The sequence below is a fragment of the Herpailurus yagouaroundi genome, unplaced genomic scaffold (assembly GCF_014898765.1).
Source record: "Herpailurus yagouaroundi ecotype Mexico unplaced genomic scaffold, PumYag 139, whole genome shotgun sequence".
Taxonomy (NCBI): domain Eukaryota; kingdom Metazoa; phylum Chordata; class Mammalia; order Carnivora; family Felidae; genus Herpailurus; species Herpailurus yagouaroundi.
The window spans coordinates 9,839,848-9,865,615 of record NW_024412394.1 but is presented as its reverse complement, the minus strand read 5'-3'; the positions used below and the strand labels follow the sequence as shown (position 1 = coordinate 9,865,615).

Here is a 25,768-nt window from a genome sequence, read left to right as displayed (position 1 = left end):
TTAGACACTAGGGGGCAGTGCCACCCCACAGCCCAAGTTCCAGGCAGCATCCACTGGCCCCAAATATCTAACAGGTCAGGCTCAGGTCTCGGACTTCTAGGACCTGGGGTCCTGGGGCGACACCTTACACAGGCCCCCCCCCCCCCGTAAGAATCGTAACTGAGGTAAAGAGCCCGCCTCCACAGGTGGGCTGGACCCTACCTACCTCAAGGGGAGACTCAGGGGCCCTGCCAAGGTCACTTGAGGTGCACCTTCTCTCACTGCCTGACGCTCTGTGGCCACGGACATCCCAAGCAGAGAAGGGCAGGGGAGACTCACTAGCAAAGAGCAGAATTTGACTAGAACTGGGAAGGCTCAAGAATGGCACCAGGAAAATCATTAAGAGACAAATTGGGCCATATCAGTAAAATAGTTTTAATTTTAAAATAGTCATCGATGTGAAAACTTCCCAAAGCTGGGAGTAACAGTCTAGAGCCAAGGTCGGGAGGGGGCCAGGCCTCACCTAGAGCCCAGCTTGAGGCCCCTGAATCCCTCCCTCTCCTCCCTTCCAGAGGGAGGATGGACACAGCTGAGGCGAGCCCTGAGTGAGTCCTCTCCCTCATCCCCCAAGGGCCCCTTGAAGGCAACAGCTCGCGCAGAGGACTTGAGGGGAGAGGAAAACAGGCAGAAAATAGAAATTAGAGGTTAATCGTCCCCGACGATGTCCCCCTCCCGACCCTGGGGGGGGGGAGGGGGGAACCACAAAAAATAAAACTTGCGCGTATGAAAGGGGGATGGAAGATGAACACTGATACGATAGACCCCTCCGCGGCCCAGAACAGCCCAACTTGGGCCCCAGCTGCATGTTACCCTTGGGGAATAAATATTCCAAGAAAAGGGAAAAGCCATGAGACAAGCTGGTGCCAGTCACAGGCAGCGCAGCTACAAGGCCTGGCGTGGCCCACCTGACACCACTGCACAGGGAGCAGAGCAGCAGGGGCAGGAGGGCGACCGGGGGGGGGCGCTAGTTGAGCAGGTTGCCCTGCTCTTGGGCCTGGGTCAGGCTGTCCTTGCGGTGAAGGTGGTGCACCCCCATCCTCTTGGGGCTGCGCTGGGGACGGCTGGAGCTGGGGAGTGCCCAGGCCTTGCCGTCAGTGTGGGAAGTGACAGGCCCCTGATCTGTGCCATTATCACCGGGCAGCAGACTCTGGCGTTCTTCCTCAGGGCTGATGGGCAGGTTCAGCTCTTCTTCCTCCTCCCTGGGAAGGCCAGAATCAGCTTCTGTGGGCAGCAAAAGCCCACTCTCACCAGGTGGGGAAGAAGACGCCAGAACCTCCTCATCTCTGTCAGCGGGGCTAAGAGCAAAGTGGCGCTGCAGGTCAGGGAGGGCATCACGTCCAAAGGCTGTGCGCTGGGCCACGGCGGCTGGGGGTGGAGTGCGGTCCACAAATGCTCGCTGCCAGCTGGCTAGCAGGTCCTCCTCAGAGCTGGCAGAGCTGGCCGGGGCACTGAGTGCTGGGGGGACAGGGCTGGGCTCGTGGCGGGGGGAGGTCTGGGCTGAGGCAGGGCTGCTGGGCACTGGGCTGGGGCGGGCCCGCTCACTGCCCTCCTCCACCAGGCTCAAGGAAATGGCCTGGCGGGTGGCGTAAGTGCAGTTGGGCAGGGGGCTGTTGCGGGGGATTCGCACCTTATCCTCAGAGAACTCGATTACCTTGCGGCCAGGATACAGTGGGTGTGGTGGAGATGGGGTGGGGTAGGGGCTCAGCTTCTCAAAGGCTGGCAGGGGCAACTCCTCCTCTGGGGAGCCCCCAGCAGTGCCCAGGGAGCGGCATTCCCCATTGGGTTGTGAGGTGGGGCTACCAGGGGCTGGGGGACTGGCTGGGTCACCCGGGCCCCCCCCACTCATGTCCACGTGCACAAAGACATCCTCGGCCAAGGGGCGCCCGGCACTGCCTGACTGGGCCGAGTTGAGCAGTAGAGACTCTGGCTTCTCTAACACCCGGGCAATGACTGAGGTAGGTACCACAGCCCCTGGCATCAGGCTAGGGGCGGGGCCCGGGCTGGCAGCCTCTTGACCACTGTGCAGATGTTTCTGAACCATGTCCTGTAGCTCACAGGGCAGCTGGGGAAAAAGAGTGGGAGAAGGGAAGAGAGACATGAACGATCCCAACCTCAGAGCAAAAATAACGACCGGCACGTACAAATACCACTGCGCGCTCAGCACTGTGATCTTCCGGCCCCCCGGCATGCCAGGCTATAGCTTCATTTCACAAATAAACTGAGGCTCCGCAGGGGTGAAGTAACTTGCAGCTTTTGATGAACACAGCCAGCATCTGATCCCAGAACTGGTGCTAAGGCCCACATGCCCTCAAACGTCCATCTCCCTGCATCTCAGCAGTGGCTTCTGCCCAAACCAGACAAGTTTGAGGACCTGTACTGGCCAGCAGCCTCATGAGTCCCTCCACTCCTTCTACAGACCCTATCAACCTTAGGCCTGAAGCTCTGGAGTCTAGAGCTTGCCCCTTGGGGTAAAGGGATCGGCTGGGCCTCATCCTCTCTCAATATTCTTATGACTGATACCCTGGCCAACCCCACCTTCCCGCATGGGATCCCAAAATTGAGTGCCTCTCTCCCTGCCTCTGTTCCAGAAATACCAGCAGGGCCAGCCCCCAGTCCCAGTAACTATCTCTTGACAGCACACGGAACACCGACCAGTGGCAGAGTTGACTGGCTTGAGAGGAGCCATGCAGACGAGGGCAGGGCAAAGCAGAAAGGAGGAGTCAAGGCAGGAGGATAGAGGGAGGTGTGAAAACTCAAGTCAGAGGAGTCCTGAGAAGGCAGGACTAGCGCTGGCAGGGGGGTGGGGGGGGGTTCTGCTCACATCGGCGAACTTGTGGTTGCGGAAGTGGGACTTGTTGCACTTGAGGAGCTGCACAGCCAGGTTGCAGTCCAGCCGGTACCGCTCCTACAGGTACAGGCAAGGGTCAGAGGCCGGCCCCGCCCCAGGCAAGCAGGGCCTAGGCCAGGGCAAAGCCAGGGACACGGGAGGGGTCCCCCCCCCCCGCCATACATTGAGCTCCTCCAGCTTGTTGATGGTGTTCTTGGCGTCCAGCAGCTTGTTGGTCAGCTCCACGATCTCCCAGTCCAGCGTCTTCCTGTCCATCTCCGCTTTCTTGATCTGAGGCACAAAACGTGTGTGAACCCCGCCCTCACCCCAGCCGGCCTTCCTCCCCTCCACTTCCTCCCGGCCCAGAGACACAGGAAGCCACAGGTGCTGGGGCAGCCAAGGCGGACGAAGTAGACAGACAATGGACAGACAGAAGAAGACCAGCCACCTCTCCTGTTCTCCGGGCTGGCTGTGGGGAAGGGGCTTTCTGGATATAACCTGCTGCCACCTGGGCCCAGGACAGAGGCAAGAGCTGCCCCTCAAGGGGCTCTACACAGGAGGCAAAGCAGCTGGACTAGAGAAGTAAGTGTGCAAACCCAGGGACTGAAGCCTACGTGTGGAGCTGCTTCCAGGCTCAGGCCAGGAAGAGGGAGGGGTGGGGCTGGGAGGCAGCTGGGGGCGCCTGTGAGATTATCTAGTTGAGCCAGGAGGGAGCGGCAGGCTCAGCAGCGGCCTTCTGATCTTCAGTTCAGGGACTGGCTCTACAGCCCCCCCTCCCCCCTCAATGGCTTGGGCTTGTTGCCACTGCAGCGGAGAAGCTGTGAGTGTTCAGTGGTGACATCAACCGGTTCCTCTGCCAGAGCCAAGGAGGGAGGCACTGTACCGAATGGGCCTCACGTAAGGAAGAGGAAAGCAGTGGGCAGAGGGACAGGGAAGGGGCCCCGGCAACCCCAGAGCTCATCTGAGGAGAAGGCCAGGGCAAGGGAGAAAACACACAAACTCAGACGCAACTGCAAAGATCCAGCTGTGGCTAAGAGAGGCCTGACAGGAGAGGGCGGCGGCGGCGGCGGCAGCATGAGGGGAAGACGGGAGAGAAGAGAAACAGTATGAGCACTAAGACAGTCCTGACGCGCACAGCACACTGCGGTCCCCTCCCCGCCGCCGTCCCAACCCCTTCCCCAAGCCCCAGTGGCATTCCCCCAGCAAGTCCCAGCCCCCTGCTCTGCTATGAGCACAGTGCCAGCGAAACCGCACCCCCAACCCCGGACAGATTACCAGTGTGTGCAGCTTGTCCTCCAGCTCCTGGTTGGTCCTCTGGGAAGCCGTGTAGCTGTTCTGAAGCCTGTGGAGGAACACGAGGCAGACCCCTGGGTCAAGATCTGCTCTTCAGACCCTGCTCGCTCAGCCCCTCCTTGATAGGGGATCTTGGGCAGGCTGTTCTCCCCGAACCGCAGTTTCCCCATCAGAATCAGATGATCTCAGAGGCCTCTTCCAGCTAAAATCCTATGAATGGTGGGGGCTGCATGCAGGTGTGTCCAGGCCCCTCCTTTCCACACCTGCGGAACTTGTCCTTAAATTTGTCCAGCTCCTCGCGGCTCTGGCCCAGCTCCAGCTCCAAGCAGTCCTGCCCGATCTCCAGCTCGCGCTCCAGGGCCTCCGTGCGCCTGGTGGCTGAGGCCAGGCGCCGGCGGAGCTCCTCGTTCTCCTGCTGCAACAGCCTGGCGGGGTGAGGGGGCAAGGGCAGAGGAGCATCAGAGGTAGACAGACCAGCCCTGGAACCCCAGCCTGGACTCAGGAAGGAAGGAGTAAGGATGACATGAACACAGGCAACTGGGGACAGGGGACTCCTTGAGACTGAGCCTCAGTCTGGGGCAGCATATTCCATAGGCCTGCTGGCCCTGAGAACACAGCCTGGCTTGGGGGCAGGGGCGGGAAGCAGAGGGGATGGTAGAATCCACTCCCACCCGGAAGAAGAATGAGAAGACAGAATTGGTGTGAGGCGTGAAAGTTCCCAGTCTGTCTCTGGTTACAGCCCAAGCCAGCCGGCCACCAAGCCCTCCAGCTCCAGTTTCCCCACTGCACAATCAGGCTACTCCATTATTAATCTCCTGGAAATCCAGCCCAGCACTGCCCTCCTCTCCAAAGGCCTCACGTGGCTGACAGAAAAGGCTGCAGGGAGGCAGCTGGCACAAGAGAGCCAGGAGCTGGGGGAAGGCTCTTTGGCAAGAGCAGGCCTCCAGAGCACCTTGGTTCCAGGTTCTCTTGGAGCCATGGAACAAAAACTCTTTCCGGAAGGAATATCCATATCCAGCCTCCTCTCAGAGCCCTTTATGGCTCCACACCAACCTTTACTTCTACCCAATCCAATGAAACCCCGACTATACCAACAGCCTTGCCTGGCGCTAAGAGGGAAGTGCTGAGGCAAAGCAGGGCAGGCTCTCAGGCAGCAGATACTCACTTCATCCTCTCTGCATCGGTCAGGGGCGCCTGTGCACAAAAGAACAGAAGCCTGAGGCTCAGCCCTAGACCACTGACCCACCCTGCTTGCCCATCCTCCAAAGAGACCTGGAAAGAACCATGTCTAAAGCCCAAACAATCTCACAAAGTGGGCCCTGTAGAGATGGAGGCAATCCAGTATCACCTGGATGAGCCTAGACTACTCTCTGCCATGCCAATGAGAAGGTTCAAGAACCCCTTCCGAGGGGCGCCTGGGTGGCGCAGTCGGTTAAGCGTCCGACTTCAGCCAGGTCACGATCTCGCGGTCCGTGAGTTCGAGCCCCGTGTCAGGCTCTGGGCTGATGGCTCAGAGCCTGGAGCCTGTTTCCGATTCTGTGTCTTCCTCTCTCTGCCCCTCCCCTGTTCATGCTCTGTCTCTCTCTGTCCCAAAAATAAATAAACGCTGAAAAAAAAAAAATTTAAAAAAGAACCCCTTCCGACCTTCACCCTTACCCACACCACTTCCAACCCCCCTCATAACTTTAGAGCAGGCTGCAAATGAGTCCTGGTACCCACGCCACATCTCCCAGGGATAAAGAGAGCCTCTCAACTGTTCACTGGGCTCCCCATGGGCCCTACAGGCATGGCAGAGACATTCCAGAGAAGTGAAGAAGTCAGGCAAGCTACAGTAGGGTTCTGAGCTCTAACAAAGCCCTCTTAGCCCTGGAGGAAGTGGGGGCAGAATCAGGCCCTTACAGAGGCCCCAGAGGAACAAGTACATAGATGAAGGACAGCCTTTAGGCCAAGCCTGACTGAGAGGAGTAAAGAGTCTCATCCTTACCCGGCTTTTTACCTCCTGCCCCATCCTCCCCAAGCCCCCACACTGGTTACAGCCCAAGAGCCAGAGCTCAGCCAGCCACAGAGCAGGGAAATGTCAAGCAGCCCACTCTAAATGGAGCTGACTGCCGCAGAATGCCAATCCCAGGCAGGAAAATGAGGGGGTGGCCCAGACCATGGACTTTGAAGCTAATGACACCTGGATCTGATCCTATTCTGCCACACTCTGCTTACATTAGCCTTGCTGAGCCTCAGCGTCCTCATCCACAAAACCAAGGGAATGCCCACTGGGTGGCATCTAGCACAATACCTGGCCTTTTTATTTAATGTTTCCTGAACTGAAAACAGGCAAGTCACAGCATTCCTGACCTGAATCTGACCAAAGCGGGCCATGGTACACCTGATGTATGCATGTATGATGATCTCTCAAGTTCTGTGAATGTGCTCAACATGCTGCAACAGGGTAGAAACACAGTAGCAAGGGACCTAAACTGCAAGCTCCTTTCCTCCTGAGAGTAAGCTGAATGAAGGAGGCCTATTTGGACAATGTTTTACAGTTGCCTGAAGAAGGCCTCCTAAGAACCTAACAACAGTTCCTGGCTGGGAGCATGTATTAACAAATGTTGGCCAAACAAGGCAAAGCTGGAGGAAGGGCCAGGACTTCTGGGGGCAGCAAAGAACAGCTGGTCTGTGGGGAAGAAGCCGGAGCACGACCTCCTCCACAGAGACCCAGCCTCCAGCAAGTTAGGACCCCTCAGTCCGGTGGGCTGCCTCTTGCAGGAAGAATGATACAGCCTGGGATCATTTCTGTTGAGCCATGAAGACTCTGGGTTCCCTGACATGTGGACATGTACTCACAGCTGTCCCCTATAAGCCTACATTGCCCCCACCAGCAGTGCTGCAGCTAGGAGACCCCAAACATGTACCAGCAATGCCACACCCACACCCCAACTTGGGGGACTAGAATCTCCTCAGGTGGGAGAAGTCAATCAGACACCCAGCCTCAAGGGCCTGCATCTGGCAGCCAGGGCAGGAGTACCAGTCTTCTGACCTCCTGCTCCAGCCGGGATCCAGGAACCTCCAGCCGCAACTCCCGATGCTCAGGTGGGGCCTTACGGTACGGTTTCTTAGCAGGGGCTGCGCTGGTCATCCTGGGAGGTGAGGGCTCCTCAACCTGCTGAGGGGAAGCAAAGGAGGGGAAGGCTCAGAGACATGGGCAAGAGGCCCCCAGACTGAGGAAAAAAAGGACAGTAAAAGGGACATGTGTAGGAGCCACCAGGCAGGCAGACAGGCCTGGACCATTGCCGGGATCATTAGAAACCTGGACTTTGGTATCTCAATGCCCAAGGGTCAGGGGAGTGCTGGAGGCGACAAGGGCCCAATGCGCCAGGTGGGTGGGAAAGGCAGGGCCTAGGTTCTGGGCACCAGGAAGAGCGGATTATGGTCTAGGAGTGGGACAGTATATCTAAGAATGGCCCACCACTCACCTTTGTGGGCTTATAAAAAAATGCCTCAGAGGGAAAAACTGTTCCCTATGAATCGGTTTCCCCAACTATAAACTGGGGATGAGGAGAGCACCAATTTCATACACCTTCTGTGAAGATTACATAAACCACTAACCTTTTTTACAGTTACCTGGCATTTAGGAAACATTCGTGTTAGCTCAAAAAAACCAAAACAAAACAAAACACACCAGTAACCAGAAAGTGAGGGTTTGAGGGTACTCCTCCAACCCAGTTTCCTCAGTGGGGTCTCTACGCTTGTAAGCCCTGAAGGCCAATCCTCTCTGGCCTCCACCGTTCTCTTTTCACCAGCCCCCACCAAGAGAGGCCACCTGCCTGCCCCCTTACCTGCCAGCCTCCCAGGAAGGGAGCCCTGGGGGTGGGGGTGGGGAGCAGGTCTCACAGGGACATACCGTCTGATCGTCGGCAGCTCTCTCTGTTCCGCTGTCCCAGAGTTAGCCCTCGGCTCTCTGCATCCCACGGCCCCTCCACTTCCTCTAGCCAACAGCTCCTGAAACCGGAGAAGAGAAGAAAGTGGAAACCAGGTGTCAGCTGCGTGTCTGTCAGGGCCACGGACTGATCTACCCAGTCCAGGACTTGGAGGGCCCCCCAGGAAGAGCCAGGCAGAAAAGTCATGGACCAGGAGTTCTGGAAAAAGGAGAGGAAGCGGGAGAGGACTGGAAGCACTGGGCTCCTTTCCCCGTGAAAGCACTGTCACAGGCCCACACAAGACACATGTGTGTCTTGTATGTGCTCGTGGTCTCTGCTGACCACATGCCTGATTTGGGAATAGGTCTGGCCCTGTTCTGTCCCGATCCTACCCCACACCTGTCCTGTTCATCTCTCAGGCTTCTCAGAGTCTGGAAACTAAGAGATTTGGGGAGCATGGCTTGCAGAAGAGAACACCAGGAAAAAGCCTAGCAGAGACCAAGAAGATGTGGGGAAAACTTCCTAGCAATGTTCCCAGGAGCCCAAAGACTGCTTCTGTGTGTAACGGTGGTAAACAGACTTTGCAACTAGGGAGGGGAGGTCGAAGAGAAAAAATTCTGAAAAAGCAGCAGAGCAATGATTGAGCAATCTCAACGGGGGAGATTTTGGTGTCCCACACCCCCTCTCACTTGCCCCCTCCCCCTCCCAGATACCTGGCAATGTCTGAATGGCTGTCACAATGGTGTGGGTGCTAATGGCATCTAGTGGGTAGAGGCCAGGGATGCTGCTAAACATCCGGTAACACAAAGAACAACCCCCCATGATGAAGAATTCTCAGCACACAGGGTTGACAGTGCCCAGGCTGAGAAGCTCTGGGGCAGATAGCCCAACTCTGGGGAGCTGAGACACAGGGCTCCAGGCTATGCTGCTTCTGACACACTGTGTGGCCCCGGCTAAGTCCCTCACTGGTTTCTCTTCCACACAGAGGTGGCTAGACTGAGTGACCCGTGAGGTCCTGTCCAGGTTCGTGGGAGCACTGAGCTGAGCCCTGCGCCTACCTGTAATAAGCGGGGCCACAGCACGGGGGCAGCAGCCACCACAGGGACCAACGGAGGCAGTAACCTCAGGTGGCCTTCTGGGCATAAACAATCTTCCCGCCACCATTCACATAAATAGAGCTGGGGGCTGAGGGAAGCCTTGCGGGCTAAAGCATGTGTTCCTGCTGTCGGGACATGCCCTGGCCCCAACTCCTGTCACATTCCAACAGAGCCTGAGGCAGGAAGAACAGTGGGGGTAGGGAGGGCGGGGAAGCAGGAGTGGCCTCCCTTCTCTGTCTGAGCAGCCTGGTCTCTCCCTTGGGGTTCTGGGGGGAGCTGGGGCATGGCAGCAGGCACGAGCGGCCAACCTCCACCCCTTTGATGGTGAGGCGGACATGTCCCCACAGGGCACAAGCAGCGTGCTGTGTCGGGCTGACTCCCTGCACAGGAATCCGGGCGGGCCCAAAAGGACAGCACATTCCTGGGGTGTGGGGGAGCAAACAAGACACCCCCGCAGGTTCCCTGGGGCCCGTCCTGAGGGCCCCAGGGTGGGAGCTCCTATGGCCTGAGGGAGAGGCCCAGAAAGTCACAAGCCATCCTGGATACCTGGGTGCTGATACTCAGGGAGCCTAAGTGTGGGGGACATGAGTTAGAAAAGGACAGCCAGAAACACAGAGTAAGAGATACAGTAGCCAAGAACCTCTGCAAAATCCAGGGAGGGAGACTCTAGAGTTGGGCCTGCTCCCTTCCTCATCTGCATCCCCATCAGCTGCAGGCCACGTTGTGGGCCCCCTTGATTCTCAGCCTCTTCTTTTCTTCCTTAGCCCTATTCATACCAATACCCACACTGGCCTCTAGGCACCAGGACACCTGACTAGGTGGCAGGCGGGCAGGCAGGAAGCAAACTGACGCACTCATGTATCTGGGGATCTTCCCTGGAAGGAGGGAGGCCTTCACTCCACAGCCCACAAGCCCTAGATCTACTTGTCACACATCCTGGCTCATCTTGACCTCAAGTCCCCACTCCCGGGCCCCACAGCACACATTCCCAGGGCTTTCCCAGCTGGATAACCTGGCTTGCTGAGGGAACAGACAGTGTGGAAGTGGCTGGCAGGGAGACAGGGAGCACCGCAATCACCCATGCTCCAGGATGAGTGGTGAGTGGTGCCAGCGATGGCAGGCAGTTCTCTCTCCCAGCCAGAGCCTGCTCTCTCCATACACAGCAGAGACACAAGAAAGGGAACCACTCCCAACTGGGGAAGCAGAAGGCAATGCCCACCAGGGAAACAGTCTGCTAGGGAGCCTGCAGTGTCCCAAACACAAGCCCACGAAGGAGAGTCTGTCTCACTCCCTGCCCCATGTCCATAAATACCAGTACGTGTTGGGGCCCACAGCAGCAGGGGGTAGGGGTGGGGGTGGGACGATTCCATCACTGAACAGGAACGCAACAGGGCTGACAGGCCACTGTCCTTGACTGGAGTGTGGCAGGGAAGGACAGACCCTAGAGTGAGAGCAACGCCAGGTGCACTGGAGAACAAAGCAAGAAGCAGCTGGACACCAGGCTCACAGCCAGGGGAAGATAAAAGGTGGGCTGCAAGACAGCAGGGCAGTCCCGCCAGGAAGACCCAGCTACCGGTCTCGGCCTCCAGTGGTCACATCTCCTTCACCCAAAGATTCCCATCTTGCCTTGGAGTGTTTCAGCCCAAACAGGATTTCCCAATCCCACGTCAAGAAGAGGAAGTCCCCAGGGAAAGTAGCCAGATAACTCAGAATGAGATACGGGCCACCATAAGCAAGCAAGCAGCCTTTGGGGTCTCTTGGCCTCTGGCTGCTGGCCTGGTTCCAGGGCACCTCCAAGAAAATGGTCTTTTGGAAAGTCTAGAAACTGACCGAGAAGAATCCCACTCCCAACCCTCACCCCAAACCACCTGAGCTTCAAAGAAGTGGGGGCAGAGGACTCAGGACGTAGGGCTACCAGGTCATGGGCTGGGTTTGCACTACAAGAACAGCTGTGCACCAGGAGAAAGGCTGAGGCCTAGGTTAAAACCTCTGGCTGACCCAGTGTGGTCTGGGGCTCCGCTGGCACTGCTGAGGGAGACACCCACAGCAGCAGTGGGAAGGGAAAGCTGCTCTCCTCATACCCCGGCCCCGCCTAGCCCTGCCTAGCCCCGCCTCCCCCTTCCTCCTCTGCATAGCATTCATTCTTCACTCACTCAACTCAGTTCAGATAGACTCAGCCTGGCTCTGCTGGGGTGGAAAGGGGGGTGGATAGCTTCCTAATTGCCATGTTGCAATCTGCCAGTCAGTGCGGCCGCCTGTTGCCGCCTGCCCTGTGTTAAATACCTTCTCCCTGATTACAGCCCATGGGGCACGATTAGCTGCCTCCTGAGAACAAAGTCTACTTTCATTAGAAATGGGACTCAGCACGCACAGCAAACCTGCACTGTGAACCCACTGAACAGCTGAGCAGAGAGCGTAGTCAGGGGCAGATATAAGGAGAAACGTGTGCCAGACTCTGGCTGAGCGGTATCCTTTAATCAAAGGACAAAAAAATCTGCCAAGCATCACTCTTTAAGTCAGGAGATGGGACTCACACCTGTGCCCTTTCATGGGTAAGTGCCCATATGTGACCTGGGCTTCCATCATGGTAAGGAGTCACCGCTGCTGGAGATGGAGTAGGATAAGGAAAAACCTTTAGCATCCTGATTTTCTCCAAACCATATCCTTACTCCACTCTCTGCCAACACCCAGAGTAGGCAACAGCAAGAAGGTTCAAGCCCAAGAGCCAAAGACGCCCTCTCACTTCCTTCCACCATCCTTTCTGCGGGTCTGCCCAGGGCAAAGTCAAAGGTGCAGGAGAGGAGGGGAGGTCCGAGCACCCAGCTTTCTCCCTACTGAGGGAGACGGGAGTGAAACCAAAATGGGTGGGGCTCTTTGGCTTTTCAAACTTGAGCCTGCCCCCGTGGACATCTCATCCAGCTCCCCCAAGTTCTGCACTGCTACCTCCCTCCACCCTCCCCAGTTCACTTGCCCTGCCCTTGAGAGACCAACCGCCTCCCCTGCTCCCCACATCACCCACACTCTCTGTAAGAAATTATGGCCCTGGGGCGCCTGGGTGGCGCAGTCGGTTAAGCGTCCGACTTCAGCCAGGTCACGATCTCGCGGTCCGGGAGTTTGAGCCCCGCGTCAGGCTCTGGGCTGATGGCTCAGAGCCTGGAGCCTGTTTCCGATTCTGTGTCTCCCTCTCTCTCTGCCCCTCCCCCATTCATGCTCTGTCTCTCTCTGTCCCAAAAATAAATAAAAACGTTGAAAAAAAAAATTTTTTTTAAATAAAAAAAAAAAAAAAGAAATTATGGCCCCAACAGTTTATCTGGGCTCAGACCATTTCCTAACCTACTGATACTCCTTTCTACTCACAGCTGTCACTGACTCAAGCAAATGAGGGACCATCAGAGAGAGGCCACACAGCACCACTAAAAACATTAAAATTCTTCATAATTCACCTGAAGAAGTCAAACAGAATCACTCATTAGCAATCACTACTGCTTTTAGAATAAAAGGAAACTGGCCCTTTTCCAGAACACTCAGCTGTGTTCTATACTGCCTTAATTCCCATGGAACCCAGCAGGATACAAATAAGTAATAAAAATAAACACAGGACCTTCCTAAAGCCCCTCATCAATGGCTACAACATGAATGTCTGATCACGCAGGGACCAGTGTCTCCTCCGTAGGAATCGCCCTCAGCTATAAGCCCTGGATATAGAGTCTCTGAACTCTGTAGGCCTGGAGGAAACTGCACCTCTGGGGGCAGGACACACTCCAGCCATACAAGTCTGGCTGCTTCTTGAGCCTCTGAAATTCAGGGTCTGCATCCAACTGAGGCCCAAGAAACACAAACCCCCACCTGCAAGGGTCAGCCCTGTACCCAGGTGACTGAGCAGAGGCCCTGGGGATCGCTCGCAAGGGCTCTCCCGCCCCATTAACACAGCCCCTCCCGACTCTGGCTGTCAGTCCCTCAGATCCCACCAAAGCTGGCTGGGTTCAGCCCTCTCCACATTGACCCCTGGGTGCCCCTCCTGCTTGCTACCAGCCCCCAGTTTCCGGCATGCAGCTGTTCCTGAGGTACATGAGCAAAGCCCTCAGCAATCCTGGGCGCGTGGCAGGCAAGCAGCCAGCAGAGCATGGGGTGGGGCCTGAGCAGGCTCCGCTCTGGGCCGATGACTAGGCTGGGAGATGCCAGTCTGTGCCCAGACCAGCCCTGCTGCCCCTCCAACAGCCATGCCTGCCACCTTTCTGGGCAAGTACAACCTCACCCTCTTGGGACAAACTGCCTGCGGCCCTGACCTGGCCCTCTGCCTGCTCTAAGCAGAATCGACAGACAGGTTTTTAAAAACCAAAATGGGTGGCAATTATTCTGCCCCAGAGTAATCCTGAGGACTCCAAACTACTGCCGGGGACCTGTAAAGAGCTCACCTGGCTCCCACCTGAGTAAATACCTCAAGTCTATCCAGCTGGTGTCTCATTCAAGCAAACACCTGACAGAACAAAGGGCCTGAAGACAACAGTTGATGATGATCCAAGCAACCTCCCCTAAATAAAGGGAGGGCCAAAAAGTCCCCAAGATCAACCAGCACTTGACAGCAGTCCCCAAGCCCTCACCTCAGGAAAGGCAATGTAAGGGGTGGTCCTGAACCAGCCTTCTGCTCCAGGCCCCTTTTGTTTTCCCGGTCAGCCCAGCCACCAGGCATCCCTCCAGCTTGCTCCTCCCTACTCAGGGTCCCTACACATCTGTGCAACACCTATACCCTCTCCCGTTTACACATTCCCACCTCATACTCACAGGAAGCTCCCTGCCTCTCCCTCCTGAGCCAAGGGAAACAGAGCCTACCCAGAGGGCCTTCGGATCCCAAGTTCCCCCACCCAGTTTACCCCATACTGCTCTGCCTCCAGAAGCTGCAGCCAGAGAGCCCATCTAAGGAGCTACCTGTGCAGAACACCAGAGACCCCCGAGCACTCAGTCTTCCTGCTATCCCCAGAGCCCCCTTCTTTCCAAACCTGGAAGGCAATCTGGTGGGAACTTCCCCATGGCAAGCTGTTCACCAGTCTCCCAGCCTGAGGCCAAGGCTTCTCCCAGGCCCACTGTGGAGTCCAAAGCCAGGTCCCGCCCGTCGTGGCTAAGGCGCCCTTCCAGCCCTTCTTGGCCAAAGTCCACCTGAAGTTCCACATGTGAAAGGCAGTGGGGAGCCTGACTCCACCCACTCCACCTGCCGGAGCAACGGACACCACGAGCTACGTCTCAGGTGGGTACCTGGTTCTGGGCTCCAGCTTTTAGTCCTAAGTAGCTTCACTCAAGGCCCTGGGAATTTCCCACAGCCAGACCGCGGTTTTCCTCAACAACAACCTTAAGGAGAACCTTGCAACTGACCCTAAATTATTATCCTGGGGTGAGACTAATGGGGACACCATTCAATCTTCCCCTTTTGACAAAGGGAAGCAACTATCCAGTCGAGAAGAAAATCCCCCTCCCACTCTAGCTCCATCTATCTCTGAGGTGTGAAACAGAGCGTGGTAACTGCGCAATGTTCTCAAACTCCATAACCCTTAAAGCAGATTGAACAGAAACTCCAACCAATTCTGTTTTAAGGGAGAACCGGCCAACGCGGTGCTGAGGGGATCATGAGGTGGGCAGAGGCCAGCAGGCTGGCTGGCAGGTGTCTGTGCATAGGAAAGCCCCCTCCTCTGGCCTTAGAGGGAGCATGTCCCCACCCACAGCAAGGAGACTGGGAAGATGGAGGGAACCCAGCAGTAAGGACAAGAGAGCAGAGGAGGTGGCATGAGGCAAGCCAAGGGGAGGAGGCAGCCAGGCTAGGGGGAGGAGGGGTGAGAGGCACTGCTGGTGGTACCCCCAGGGCAGGTTAGCTGGCCCAGGTCAGACTCACAGGGTTAGTGTCTTCTCCCCAACCAGCCAGCTCTCCTGGTTAGCACGGTTAACGACAGACTCATGGCAGACGCCCTCCAGGCACTCCATATAAACAGACAGCTTGGTTGAGAGCAGCCCAACTCCGGAGCTGCAAAGAGAGAGCAGAAGGAATGCCAAGCTGCGAGATGCCCGAGGGTACACACTGCGCTCTTCCGACAGGGGAAGCTCCTGCAGACTTACCACTAGAGCCTCGGGGGCTTTCTCCCATCTGAAAACCATGCCAGGTGGAAGTGCAGCATGCCCCCTGCCAACCAGGGAGTCCAGCTTGCTGACCCCAGGTAACAGGGCTCTCTGGTTGGTCAACAAAAAGAGAGGAGAGCTGTGGTGGAAGGGGGCACTGCTGCGGGAGTGGGGGTGGGGAGCTCCCCCATCTTGCCTTTTCCCCGGACCCGGCTGCCAGGCTGCACCACAGCTCTGAAAGCTGGGGTGTCAGAACAAAGCCAGCCCCAGCTGCAGCTGCCGCCCATCCCCTGCCTGTGCCAGCAGAGTCCACCCCACCACCTCCCACAGGCTCTGAGGAATGGGGCCGAGAGGGAACCGGCCCAGGGATCAGAGGCTGCAACAAGAACTGCATCGAAGGCACAATACAATGGGGCAGTGTATGACCCAGCCCGGAGCTGGGCCAGCCAGGGAAGGGGTGGCACACTGCCACCTTTCAGTTTCTGAAAGGGGCGGGGGGATGGCGCTTCCCAAGAAGCTGGCCCCAGAGGAACCCACAGAGCAAGGATACAGGCTATGCTGCAGCCAGGCTCCTCGGACTCCAACAGCGACTATTCCACCCGCTCAGAATGAGCAATGCCAGAGAGGCTAGTGTTCCCATCACAGAAAGCCCAGGAAACAGCAGAAAACACCTTTCCTGAAGCCTCCAATACCATCCTAGGGGAAGGGACACACCCTGGCTTAGAGATCTCAAGGAAGATGGAGCCACAGGAGTGGAATCCCCAAACCCCCACAAGATGTGACCCATGGAGCAGCAGGAGAGGAAAACTACAGCAAATGTATCAGCAAACACTGCCTGTGCTTATGGAGAAGGGCAGCATGTTGGCGAGAAAAAGCAGAAGGATTCCCCTTCTGTCTGGAAAGCCCCGCAGATGATGAGATGGCTCAGGGTAGAGGAGAACAGTGACCACCCTGGCGCTACTTATGGGCCTGGCCCTTCTCCCAAGCCCAAGTTAATCATTCCGAACTGCCTACTCCTCGGGCTCCCAGTATTACTCTGACAATAGCCCCGGAGCTCCAAAGGCCAAGGCCTTACCACAGAGGGGGAGATAACCATCTAGAAGAGAAGACAACTCTTCCTGTGGGCTCTGACCTCTTCCCTAGACCGGGAAGAATGCATGGCCATTGACAGGCTACCTTCAGAATCCTCACCCACAAATAAGACCAAAAAACATCAGCTGGGTCTGGCTTGATTTCAAAACACAGAGCAGCAAAACACCTAGGAAACCCAAAGGTCCAGAAATCAGTGACGCTCTCTGCAATGAAACAGAGGTTGAGAAATCAGGTAAGTTTACTCTCTTCCCAGCCACAGATAACACAAGAGCAAAGGGAGAAACACACGGGAGACGGAAGTGGTGAGGCCCACGCCGCGTTTACAACCGTCCCGATTCCCACTCAAGGGCACTCCTGCCAGACTACTTCACCTCAGAATAAAAAACAACCCCTCAGATAACCAGGGTACCTGCTGTGGGGAGAACCCCTAGGGAATATTCTCTACCCCTTCCAAGGAGCCAGCCCCAGAGGAAGGCCCAATGCTGGGAAGGAGGCTCCAACACGGGGCTGCTCAACGTGGAGGGGGGCACCCTCCTCCTGAACTTGTTAGGTGAACACAGCAAGCTGAAGAACAGAGCATGTACCACTATTGAGTCTTGTTTATTTTACAAAAGACGTGATGAGGAATGTCTAGAAGCACACAAAAATGAGCAGAAGGATACATGATAGTTCCCCGTCTCTGGGAAAGGGAGAGAGGGTCCTTTTACTTTTTCTTTTGTATATTTGTCCATATGGTTGGTGTTTTCTACAAGGACATATATTATGCTTATGGTGAAAACACAGAATTCCTAGACAAACAGGACAAACCCCTCCATCTGCCATGTGTTTTTACTATCCTGAAAACACTTCCCCTTCCATTATATGTCCTTTGATCCTCGTGGCCTACTGAGGCCCACAGAACAAGTGGCGTTCTCCTATTCTGAAGGGAAAGGACAAGTGACTTGCCCAAGACCACAGACAGAACTGGACGAGAACCCTCTGTGTCCAATCCCAGGACAAAGATGCCTCCTCTAGGGAGCCATAGGAAAGCCATGACAATTCTGCCCTGATGGAAACACCCTCAAAGGCTTCTGAGACTGAAGTCCCCATGGGCTTACCTGTGAAGGTGCAAAGAGGTTGAGTACCCAAAATGGTCAGCCCAGCATTCTATCCTACCGTCAGCTGAGCACCATCTAGACTGCCTCCCGCCAGGCGGCCCCGGCCCTCAGGGAGTCCCCCCTCCCACAGTTCACTGGGAAAGCACAGAAGCTCTTCACAAATAGAGTGCATGTCCTTTACAGATTCCACGTGTTACCTCACAGACAGCCGGCACCTATGAGAGAGTACTAACAAAGAAGAGGTCCCACTCTTCCACTCATGGCCCGTCCAGGAGACTCAGCCTCTTTGAAACCGAAAAGTACACAGCACAAGCCAGTCCTGCTGGCTCACCCAATCTCCTCTCAAATCTGCCGAACATACGATGCAGCTTACCAGCCCTGCCAAGAAATGCCACACTGCAGTGTGCACTCCCACACGGAGCGACAAGGAGTTGAGCCCAAGGAAAACCCCATCCATCCCTCCACTTTCAGCTACTGGTCTCATTCTTTTGATTTGTCTCAGCATTAAGAAGGTCGTAGTAGGTCCTGGCTGTGAGTGTGGAGCATACCTGGACAGAATGAGCCATACAGCCAGAAAAGCCAGCAGCTTATGGGGCATGAAAAGGAGCTTAATGAATAACAAAAAAGATGCCAGCAGCCAGACTTTTTAGAAGATAGTGATTAGCAAGAAAATATACGGGAGCGTACTTCACCTCTGCTCTTAACCTTTTCTGCTGGCTTAGGGATGTGTTATTAGAAGATAAGAAGGCTAAAAAAAAAAAAAAAAAAAAAAAAAAAGAATATAGGGCTGAAAAGGGAGGCAGCTGAAGCCAAGCACCTGGATGATCATTTAACCACCTTAACTTAACTCTAGAAAATAATTAGTAATGCTATTGCTAATACTATCACCTTTTGCTTATGCAGGACCTTCCTTCCTAAGAGTTCAAAGGATTTTGCCAATCGGATCCTATCTGCTTTCTGTTTCAAGAAGGAAGAACGGGTTTGGGTCACACAATAACCAAGACTGCTCAGCACCTACTGCATAGGGCCCCAAGAAAGATCTTACCCCAAGTGGAGGAGAGACAGGTTAACAGCCATTTGGATTACAGTTTGGTATGTGCTTGGAGAGCCAGAGGAGAGACTCCTGGCTGGGGCAGGGGTTCAAGGACCAGACAAGAAGGCTGCCCTCCGAAAAACTCAAACACATCTTCCTCTTCTGGACTGTAAACTCACACTGGAGCACCACCTGGCATTACACAATGAAGAGGTCTAGACTTCTGGAAACACATTCCTTTGGTGTTTGTTGGGAACTGGTGCCCTAAGAACTACCCCCATTAACTACACTAAAAACAAAAAGGCAAAAAGAATGGACAGTGAACTCCCAGCTACCAGCCCTATTTCTGGGGAACATCTAAGTTAAGCCTGTTCTGTGACACAAGATCATCAAAGCCCTAAGAAAACTAGGGCCAAGAAGTGTAGCTTCCTGAATGCCCAGATGTGTTCTATCAGCTTCATCCAATATTTTTCAATCCATAAAACACCAGGGAACATGAATCCTTAAACACCCCATCCAGTCACCCACAGACTTAACTACATTACAAATCTACCACCTACCCACCCCCACCTATATCCACTAAGGTCACTACCAATCTCACAAAAACGTGATCCATCAAAGGAATCATTACAACACAAAAAATGGGGAGAAACATCAACTGTTTTGCACGGGTTTCTCATTGATGATGTCCCCAACCTCACCTTTTATTATTGCTTCATCACAAGAAAAGAGACTCTCTCAATTTTACTCCCACCTCAAAATGCTCCTGGCTACCTGGCAGAAATCAAAAGGCTGATTCTAACTTGAATAAAACAAAGCCTTTTCTTATCCACTGTGTTTTCCAAAATGGCATTCATTTATTCAACAAATATTGAGTATCCTTCACATGACAGGCACCATGCTACATGCTCAATACTCCTACAAAAAAGATAATGTCACCCTCATTTTATACGGGACAAGACAAAGAATCCTACCAGTTAAGCAACTTGCCTGAAGTCACACAGCTGGTAAGTGCCAGAATCAAGATTTAAACCAGGTCTGCCTCCCTCCAAAATCAGACTCACCCTCACCCCACAATCAGGGAGGGACCCTCCTCTACAGAGGGTCAGCTCAGTGAAAGAGGCCAACAAGCACCAGAGAAATCACCACACAGCATGAGAAATGCCAGAACGGAGGCCGCTCACACAAAGTGCTGCTGGGGGTCGAGAGGAAGAAAGGAAAGCAGGAAGTCTCCTCACTGGAGGTTACACAGGAGCTGGTCTTGGGGGATGAGCAGAGTTTTAGAGACAGCATTACAGAGAGAGCAAAATGCACAAGCAAAGAATACAGTAAACGGATGGCCATGACAGGTCCAGGAGTAGTGGGAAATTTAGGAGCAATGACGCACAGGACAGAAGTAGAGGTGACAGCATCTCAAGCCAGAAGCTGGAGTCTGGGCCAGAGTATAAACAACCTTCCTGCATGCTGAGCTAGAGTGTGGACTTTATCCTAAACAAGGCAGAAACCATGGCATTTTTAAGGGAACAGAACATTGTTTTTCACAGGAAAATAATTCTCACAGCAGCTTGGAAGCTACAGGAGTGGAGAGAGTCTGCCCACCACATTTCATTCATTGTCTAAGCCCCACCGCATGGTAGAGCGCCTATTAAGCACCACACACTATTCTAAATAGTAGAATACAATAATGAATAAGACCTAGTACCTGTGGACAGGACACTCACAGCCCTGTAAGAGTCAGATAAGTAAACAGACAATCACAATGCAGCCTAAGCGTTAAAACACAAGCACAGAGGAAAGGCAGAAGGAGTGAGGATCCCCACACAAAGTGACATTTGTCTAGAGGACAAAGAGGTAGGTAAAGGGTGGAGGGGGAGCGCATCCCAGAAAGGCCAGCATGTGCAAAGGCCCAGAAGCTAGAGAGAACAAGTTCCAAGAGCTGTTAGGAGGCTGAATCCAGGTGAGAAACAAAGACCTGGTTTACCCAGACATCCTCAGCACTCAAAATATGGAGGTGACAAAAAGGTGGTGAAGGGATTAGATGCAAAGATTACACATGATTAAGGGGTGTGAAGAAAGTGGCTTTAAGAATGACAAAACCAGAACAGTAAAGGCAGAGAACTGGCTCCAAATCTATCAGCCTTCACACCACAGTTCATTCATTTGCGAAAATGAGACCTGAATCCTGAAAGTCTGAGGACTTCTACCAAAACACAAAGGTGTAGGGGCACCTGGGTGGCTCAGTCAGGTAAGCGTCCCACTCTTGGTTTTGGCTCAGGTCATGGTCTCGCAGTTTTGTAAGTTCAAGGCGCATGTCAGACAGACTCTGTGATGGCAGCACAGAGCCTGCTTGGGATTTTTTCTCTCTCTCTTGATCTCTGCCCACCCCCCCCAACTTGCACTCTCTAGGTCTCTCTCAACATAAATAAACTTAAAACACACACACACAAAGGTGTACTCTGGAGATTACACGTTTCAGCACGCTGTTTGCATCACAAATTGAGATAAAGTACATTCTTCTGAGATATATGGCTCCTCAGGTAATGGTGGAGGGCAACAGACACAGACAGATACTAATTCCAAACTTCATGTGCCATAACAATAGAAAAAGGTCATCTGAGGGCTGGGTCAGAATTCCCAGAAAAAGCCCTAAGTCCTGAGCCCCCAATTGCCCTGAAATCTGGTCAGACTTCAGACGCGTGCCTAGTCTGATGGCAAGTTGGAGAGTCATTTACTAAAGAAAAAGATGGGCCCTGAGGGTGTGTTAAATAGACAGGACATGACTCAGAAGGAGGGGAAGAGTGAGTCTTAAGTGCAGGGCAGAGGAAAAGCCAGTCAATCAAACCTTGGGCACACCTCTGCCCCAAGGCTACACACCAGCCTCCCGCTTGGCTAAAAGGAAAGAGAGAAGCACTAGGCCAGGACCTTCCAGAACAACACAAGTTTCAGCAGAAGCACATCTGTTTTCCATTTCCCCTCAAGCTGGGGGGGAGGAGGGTGAGTATTTAAAATGCCACCTATTTTTTTTTTCCTCTGTAGTTTGCTACCTGCTATTTTTAAAACAAAGATGACATCCAGATTGTCTATGAATTTAACACTATGGTTACTTCAACACTTCATGTCAGTAATCAAAGTCAGAAATGAGCCTTAATGTCCACACTAACACACACACACACCCCTTTAAGGTATGCTAAGAGTGGATCCTTAGGTCAGTCTGCTCACCCAACCCAGGCCCAAGGTTTTCCAAATGACAGTCACCAAAGCCAAATCATGAAGAGGGAGTCCAGATGTGGCTACCATGGCAAAGGGCTCCCTCACCACAGTCCCTGCACCAGTTTTTAATCTCTGGGGAGAGAGCTGTGGTGAAGAGCTCAGCATCTACAACATTTTTTAAATAACTGAAAAAAGTCTACTACAATCTAACAATCGTGACAAACAAAAGATACAAATTGCCACTGGGCATATTTAATAAAGTTAACTTCATACCAACCCCCCCCGCCCCCCTCAAAAGTTCAATTGCTGAAGCCAGACAGTCAAATCCTAGCTCTGCCCCTTAATAGCTGAGTGACCTTGAACAAATTAACCACTCTTCACCTCTATTTATTCATCTGTAAAATGGGGATAATGAAAGTATTTCCTTCATAAGGTTATAAAAATTAAATTAGTTAATACATTTAAAAAAATTTTTTTTCAACGTTTATTTATTTTTGGGACAGAGAGAGACAGAGCATGAACGGGGGAGGGGCAGAGAAAGAGGGAGACACAGAATCGGAAACAGGCTCCAGGCTCCGAGCCATCAGCCCAGAGCCCGACGCGGGGCTCGAACTCACGGACCGCGAGATCGTGACCTGGCTGAAGTCGGATGCTTAACGGACTGCACCACCCAGGCGCCCCTAGTTAATACATTTAAAGCACTCCAACAGTGCCAGACACACAGAATGTGCTCAGTAAGCACCACTATTATTACTGTTCAAATGCAAAGATAATCCTAAAGCCTCACAACTTCAAACAGGAAATCATGGGCATTTTTTTTTTAAATTTTTTTAACGTTTTATTTATTTTTGAGACAGGGAAAGACAGAGCATGAACAGGGGCGGGTCAGAGAGAGGGAGACACAGAATCTGAAACAGGCTCCGGGCTCTGAGCTGTCAGCCCAGAGCCCGACGCGGGGCTCGAACTCACGGACCGCGAGATCATGACCTGAGCCAAAGTCGGCCGCTAAACCGACTGAGCCACCCAGGCGCCCCAAATCATGGGCATTTTAATGTCACTTTAAATAGTTTGATGAAGATGCTCTCACTACATCCAAAAGCTAAGCCCCATTTCTCTAACATCAAGACAGCAGCCCAAACCAGTACGGGGCCTCCAAAGAGAGACACTAGGTTCAATCATAAAGCAGAAGTTAGTACTGAGATCTGACCAGCGTAACAACAAATACGTACAGAGAGTCAGTCACTGTTCTAAATATATTAATGCATTTAGGTTAAGGTTGTTACCTTATGAGATGGGTACTCTTACCATCTCCATTTGATTGATGAGAAAGCTGAGGCATAGAGAACTATGCAATTTCTAAAGGTCACAGAGTTACAAGTGGCAAAGCCAGAATTTGAACTCGGCATTCTGGCTCCAGAGTCAGTGCTCTTAGCCCCTAAGTGTGCTCACCACACTGTCCTTGCTGTTCAGTTTCCAAGGGGGCATCCATAAATTGTCCTCAGAGAAAGTTCCCAATCTTCTAGAGTCACAGCTAAATAACATCAGTTCGTCAGATACCTGAAGGTATTGAAGCTGACCTAGTGACAGTGATTTGGGTTGGTCTGTCTGTAGCAAGCCTCTTTTTTTTGGGGGGGGGGCAGGGAGGGAGCAGGAGATGGTCAGTGAGGAGTCCTGGATCAAATGAGATCTGCTAATCTAATCATGCAGCAGATACCAGTCATGAAACAAGCTTCAGTAAGCTGTCCCCAATTCTGGCTTGGGCATACCCACAGGGCATGGAAGGAAGTGAGGACCATATTCACTGCGCTCTGTGGCTCCAGACCCCTTCTTCCCTTTTCTCCAACCCCAAATCCACCATCTCTTAAGCCATGCTTAGTTTGGTTAGTGACACTGATTTTTTTTTTTCTAATGTGGTTTGACAGGAAGACTACAAAGGAGAAGAAAGCTACCCGAAAAGTTATACAATCCTTTCCTTCCATCACCACACTGACCCGCTCTGTAAAGCAGCTCTCGAATATCAGGGATCTCAGGGACAGAGATTGATACAATAAATATTCCCAGAGCCTTACACCAGTCAGTTTGACCCCTTACCATAAACTAATCTGGGTTTCTTCTCCCTAATCGCAACCTGATTTTCCTTCTCCACTGACCCCACCTACCCACCAAATCCACATCCCCAAAGGAACACTAATGAGCCCTTCTTACAAAAAGAAAGATCAAAAGAAGTAGACCTGCAGCAAGAATGAATTCATGAGTTGGTGACAGACCGCAATCACACTTTTTCTCATGACTCCCCCTCCCCCCAATCTGTCACCACAAATCTCTATTTCAGGTAAGATGACAAAGTGAAGACGTGATGGGGAGACTGAAAAAGACACAGGAAGCATGTAGGAAACTGCTTGTGACAGGGATGTGTTCAAGTACTTTCAGCCTGATCTCTAGGCCCCCGACCATGTTCATTTGCACAGGTGACAGCACCCAAGGCTCAAATCTACACCCAATTCTCAAAAATCACCATACAATCTAAACAGAACACTAACTTACAGACCACAGGCAAAAGGTAACCTCTATAGAAGAGAGCCCTTTTCAGATTAAATGATTCTCGGTATCACTCTGAACTCATGCATCCTGCTTGCAGGGAGCATGCCAGCCTGTCACTGGAGGCCACCTTACCCGCTCTGGGGTTGAGCTGGGGCAAGTCGCTACCTCTTCTTCTTTCCAAGCAGGCACTGTGATTTCTTCCAGTCCCTGGGGCCCCTGAGTCTTCAGCTGAAATTGGGGCAGATGCTATAGGAACTCTGGAAAGGCTGATCTAAGTCTGGAGAAGGGTCATCTGACTGGGTTTGGTTCCCTCCTTATCAAACCTGCCCAACATCCTCCAGGTCTCTCTTCTCCCCTTCCCCACTATCCTCCTCCACGGGAAAGACCTCTCTCCTACCGGGCGGGTACAGTCGGGCCTCGGCCACAAGCTCCAGGCTTCTTTCTTAACTCTTGGTTAAGAAATTCCCCTCCAATTCGTGACTGCTTCTTCAGGGCCTGCACACCTACTTCTTGTTCCCCGGCGCTAGACCGCTCCCCCAGGGCCGCCACTGAATCCTAGGCCCCCTCCCCTCCGCCCCTGTCTCCCTCTTTATTTCTCTCCGCCTCCAACCTTCCCCCATTCCATTTCCTCTTCTTAACCCCGGAGCTAGTGCCTCCTCCGCCCCTACTCCGCGCTAGTGTCCCTACGACCCCCCCCCACTCTAGCCTCCCGGCCCAACTACTCCAACCCCACAACAAACTTTCTGCCGCTGCCCGCCGCCTTCACGCCGCCATCTTGCCGCGGGGCAGGCCGGGTAGCGGCCAAGGCCGCGGGAATCCCCACGCACTGGGCGCGGAGCGTCATCGGGGGGTGTGGCTAGGGGCGTAGCTTCGGGATGGAGAATTAGGGCACCAGGTGAAGAGGAAAGATGGGATCTCCGGAGAGTAGGGTTTGGAGGCCAGGCGGGTGGAGAAGGAAGGAGGTGTCAAGGGTAGGGCAATAGCGGGAAGGGTGAGGAAAGATTCTGATACTAAAGAAAAAAAGAGAGAAAGAGAAAAAACACAAAAATATGGTGGAATAGTGTTAGCACTGGTTCCCCATCATCCGAAGAATGAAAGCAGCTTCTCAGTTTGCCACGCAGAGGTCCATGTGACCCACCCTCTTCCACCTTCACCCGACTAATTTCCCACCTCTCCCAGAGACTTCAGATTCTCAATTGTCCTGTGTTTTCAGGCCATTAAGCCCTCACTTAGGTGCATCCCTCACTAAGCTGCTGCTCCTTCAGGGCAAAAACTGTGTCTGATTGTATGTTCATATTCCCTAGCAGGTGCCTGGCACACAGTAAATGCTTAATGAATAAATAGCGTGGTGTCCTCCAATGCACTAAGCATACTCAGGGCTTTTTAGGTTTGCTGTTCCCTGTGCCTGGAATGTTCTTCCTCTAGATATTACTCCCATTAGTATCTCTGTTCAAATGTTAGTGCCTTAGAGAAGCCTTCCCTGGCCACTCTACCTAAAACAGCATCCCCAGTCACTCACCCTTACC

At 53.4% G+C, this 25,768-nt stretch overlaps 1 protein-coding gene across 11 annotated transcripts; it reads right to left on the bottom strand.

The window, feature by feature from the left end:
• Positions 1–393: 393 nt before the first annotated feature.
• Positions 394–25,063, bottom strand: TJAP1 (tight junction associated protein 1). 11 transcript variants are annotated; one of them, XM_040473599.1, is made up of 13 exons: positions 24,983–25,063; positions 24,375–24,470; positions 15,270–15,380; positions 15,049–15,177; positions 8,055–8,152; positions 7,191–7,316; positions 5,325–5,353; positions 4,423–4,584; positions 4,142–4,208; positions 3,878–3,907; positions 3,050–3,157; positions 2,861–2,944; positions 394–2,101 (listed from the first exon to the last, which is right to left on the bottom strand). In XM_040473599.1, exons 6-13 carry the CDS (start codon positions 7,287–7,289, stop codon positions 1,004–1,006), a joined length of 1,677 nt encoding a protein of 558 aa, XP_040329533.1. In that variant the 5' UTR covers positions 7,290–7,316; positions 8,055–8,152; positions 15,049–15,177; positions 15,270–15,380; positions 24,375–24,470; positions 24,983–25,063; the 3' UTR covers positions 394–1,003. The 11 variants fall into 11 exon arrangements, with proteins under 11 accessions (XP_040329533.1, XP_040329537.1, XP_040329532.1 ...); XM_040473603.1 differs by lacking the exon at positions 15,049–15,177; XM_040473598.1 differs by lacking the exon at positions 15,270–15,380.
• Between the last annotated feature and the right edge of the window lie 705 nt (positions 25,064–25,768).

Coding starts and splice junctions, on each gene's coding strand:
- TJAP1 (XM_040473599.1), bottom strand. CDS start 7,289: ATGACCAGCGCAGCCCCTGCTAAGAAACCGTACCGTAAGGCCCCACCT. Junction 4,585..5,324: donor ACCGATGCAGAGAGGATGAA/GTGAGTATCTGC, acceptor TCACCCCGCCAG/GCTGTTGCAGCAGGAGAACG. Junction 3,908..4,141: donor AGGACAAGCTGCACACACTG/GTAATCTGTCCG, acceptor CTCTCCTGTCAG/GCCTCTCTTAGCCACAGCTG.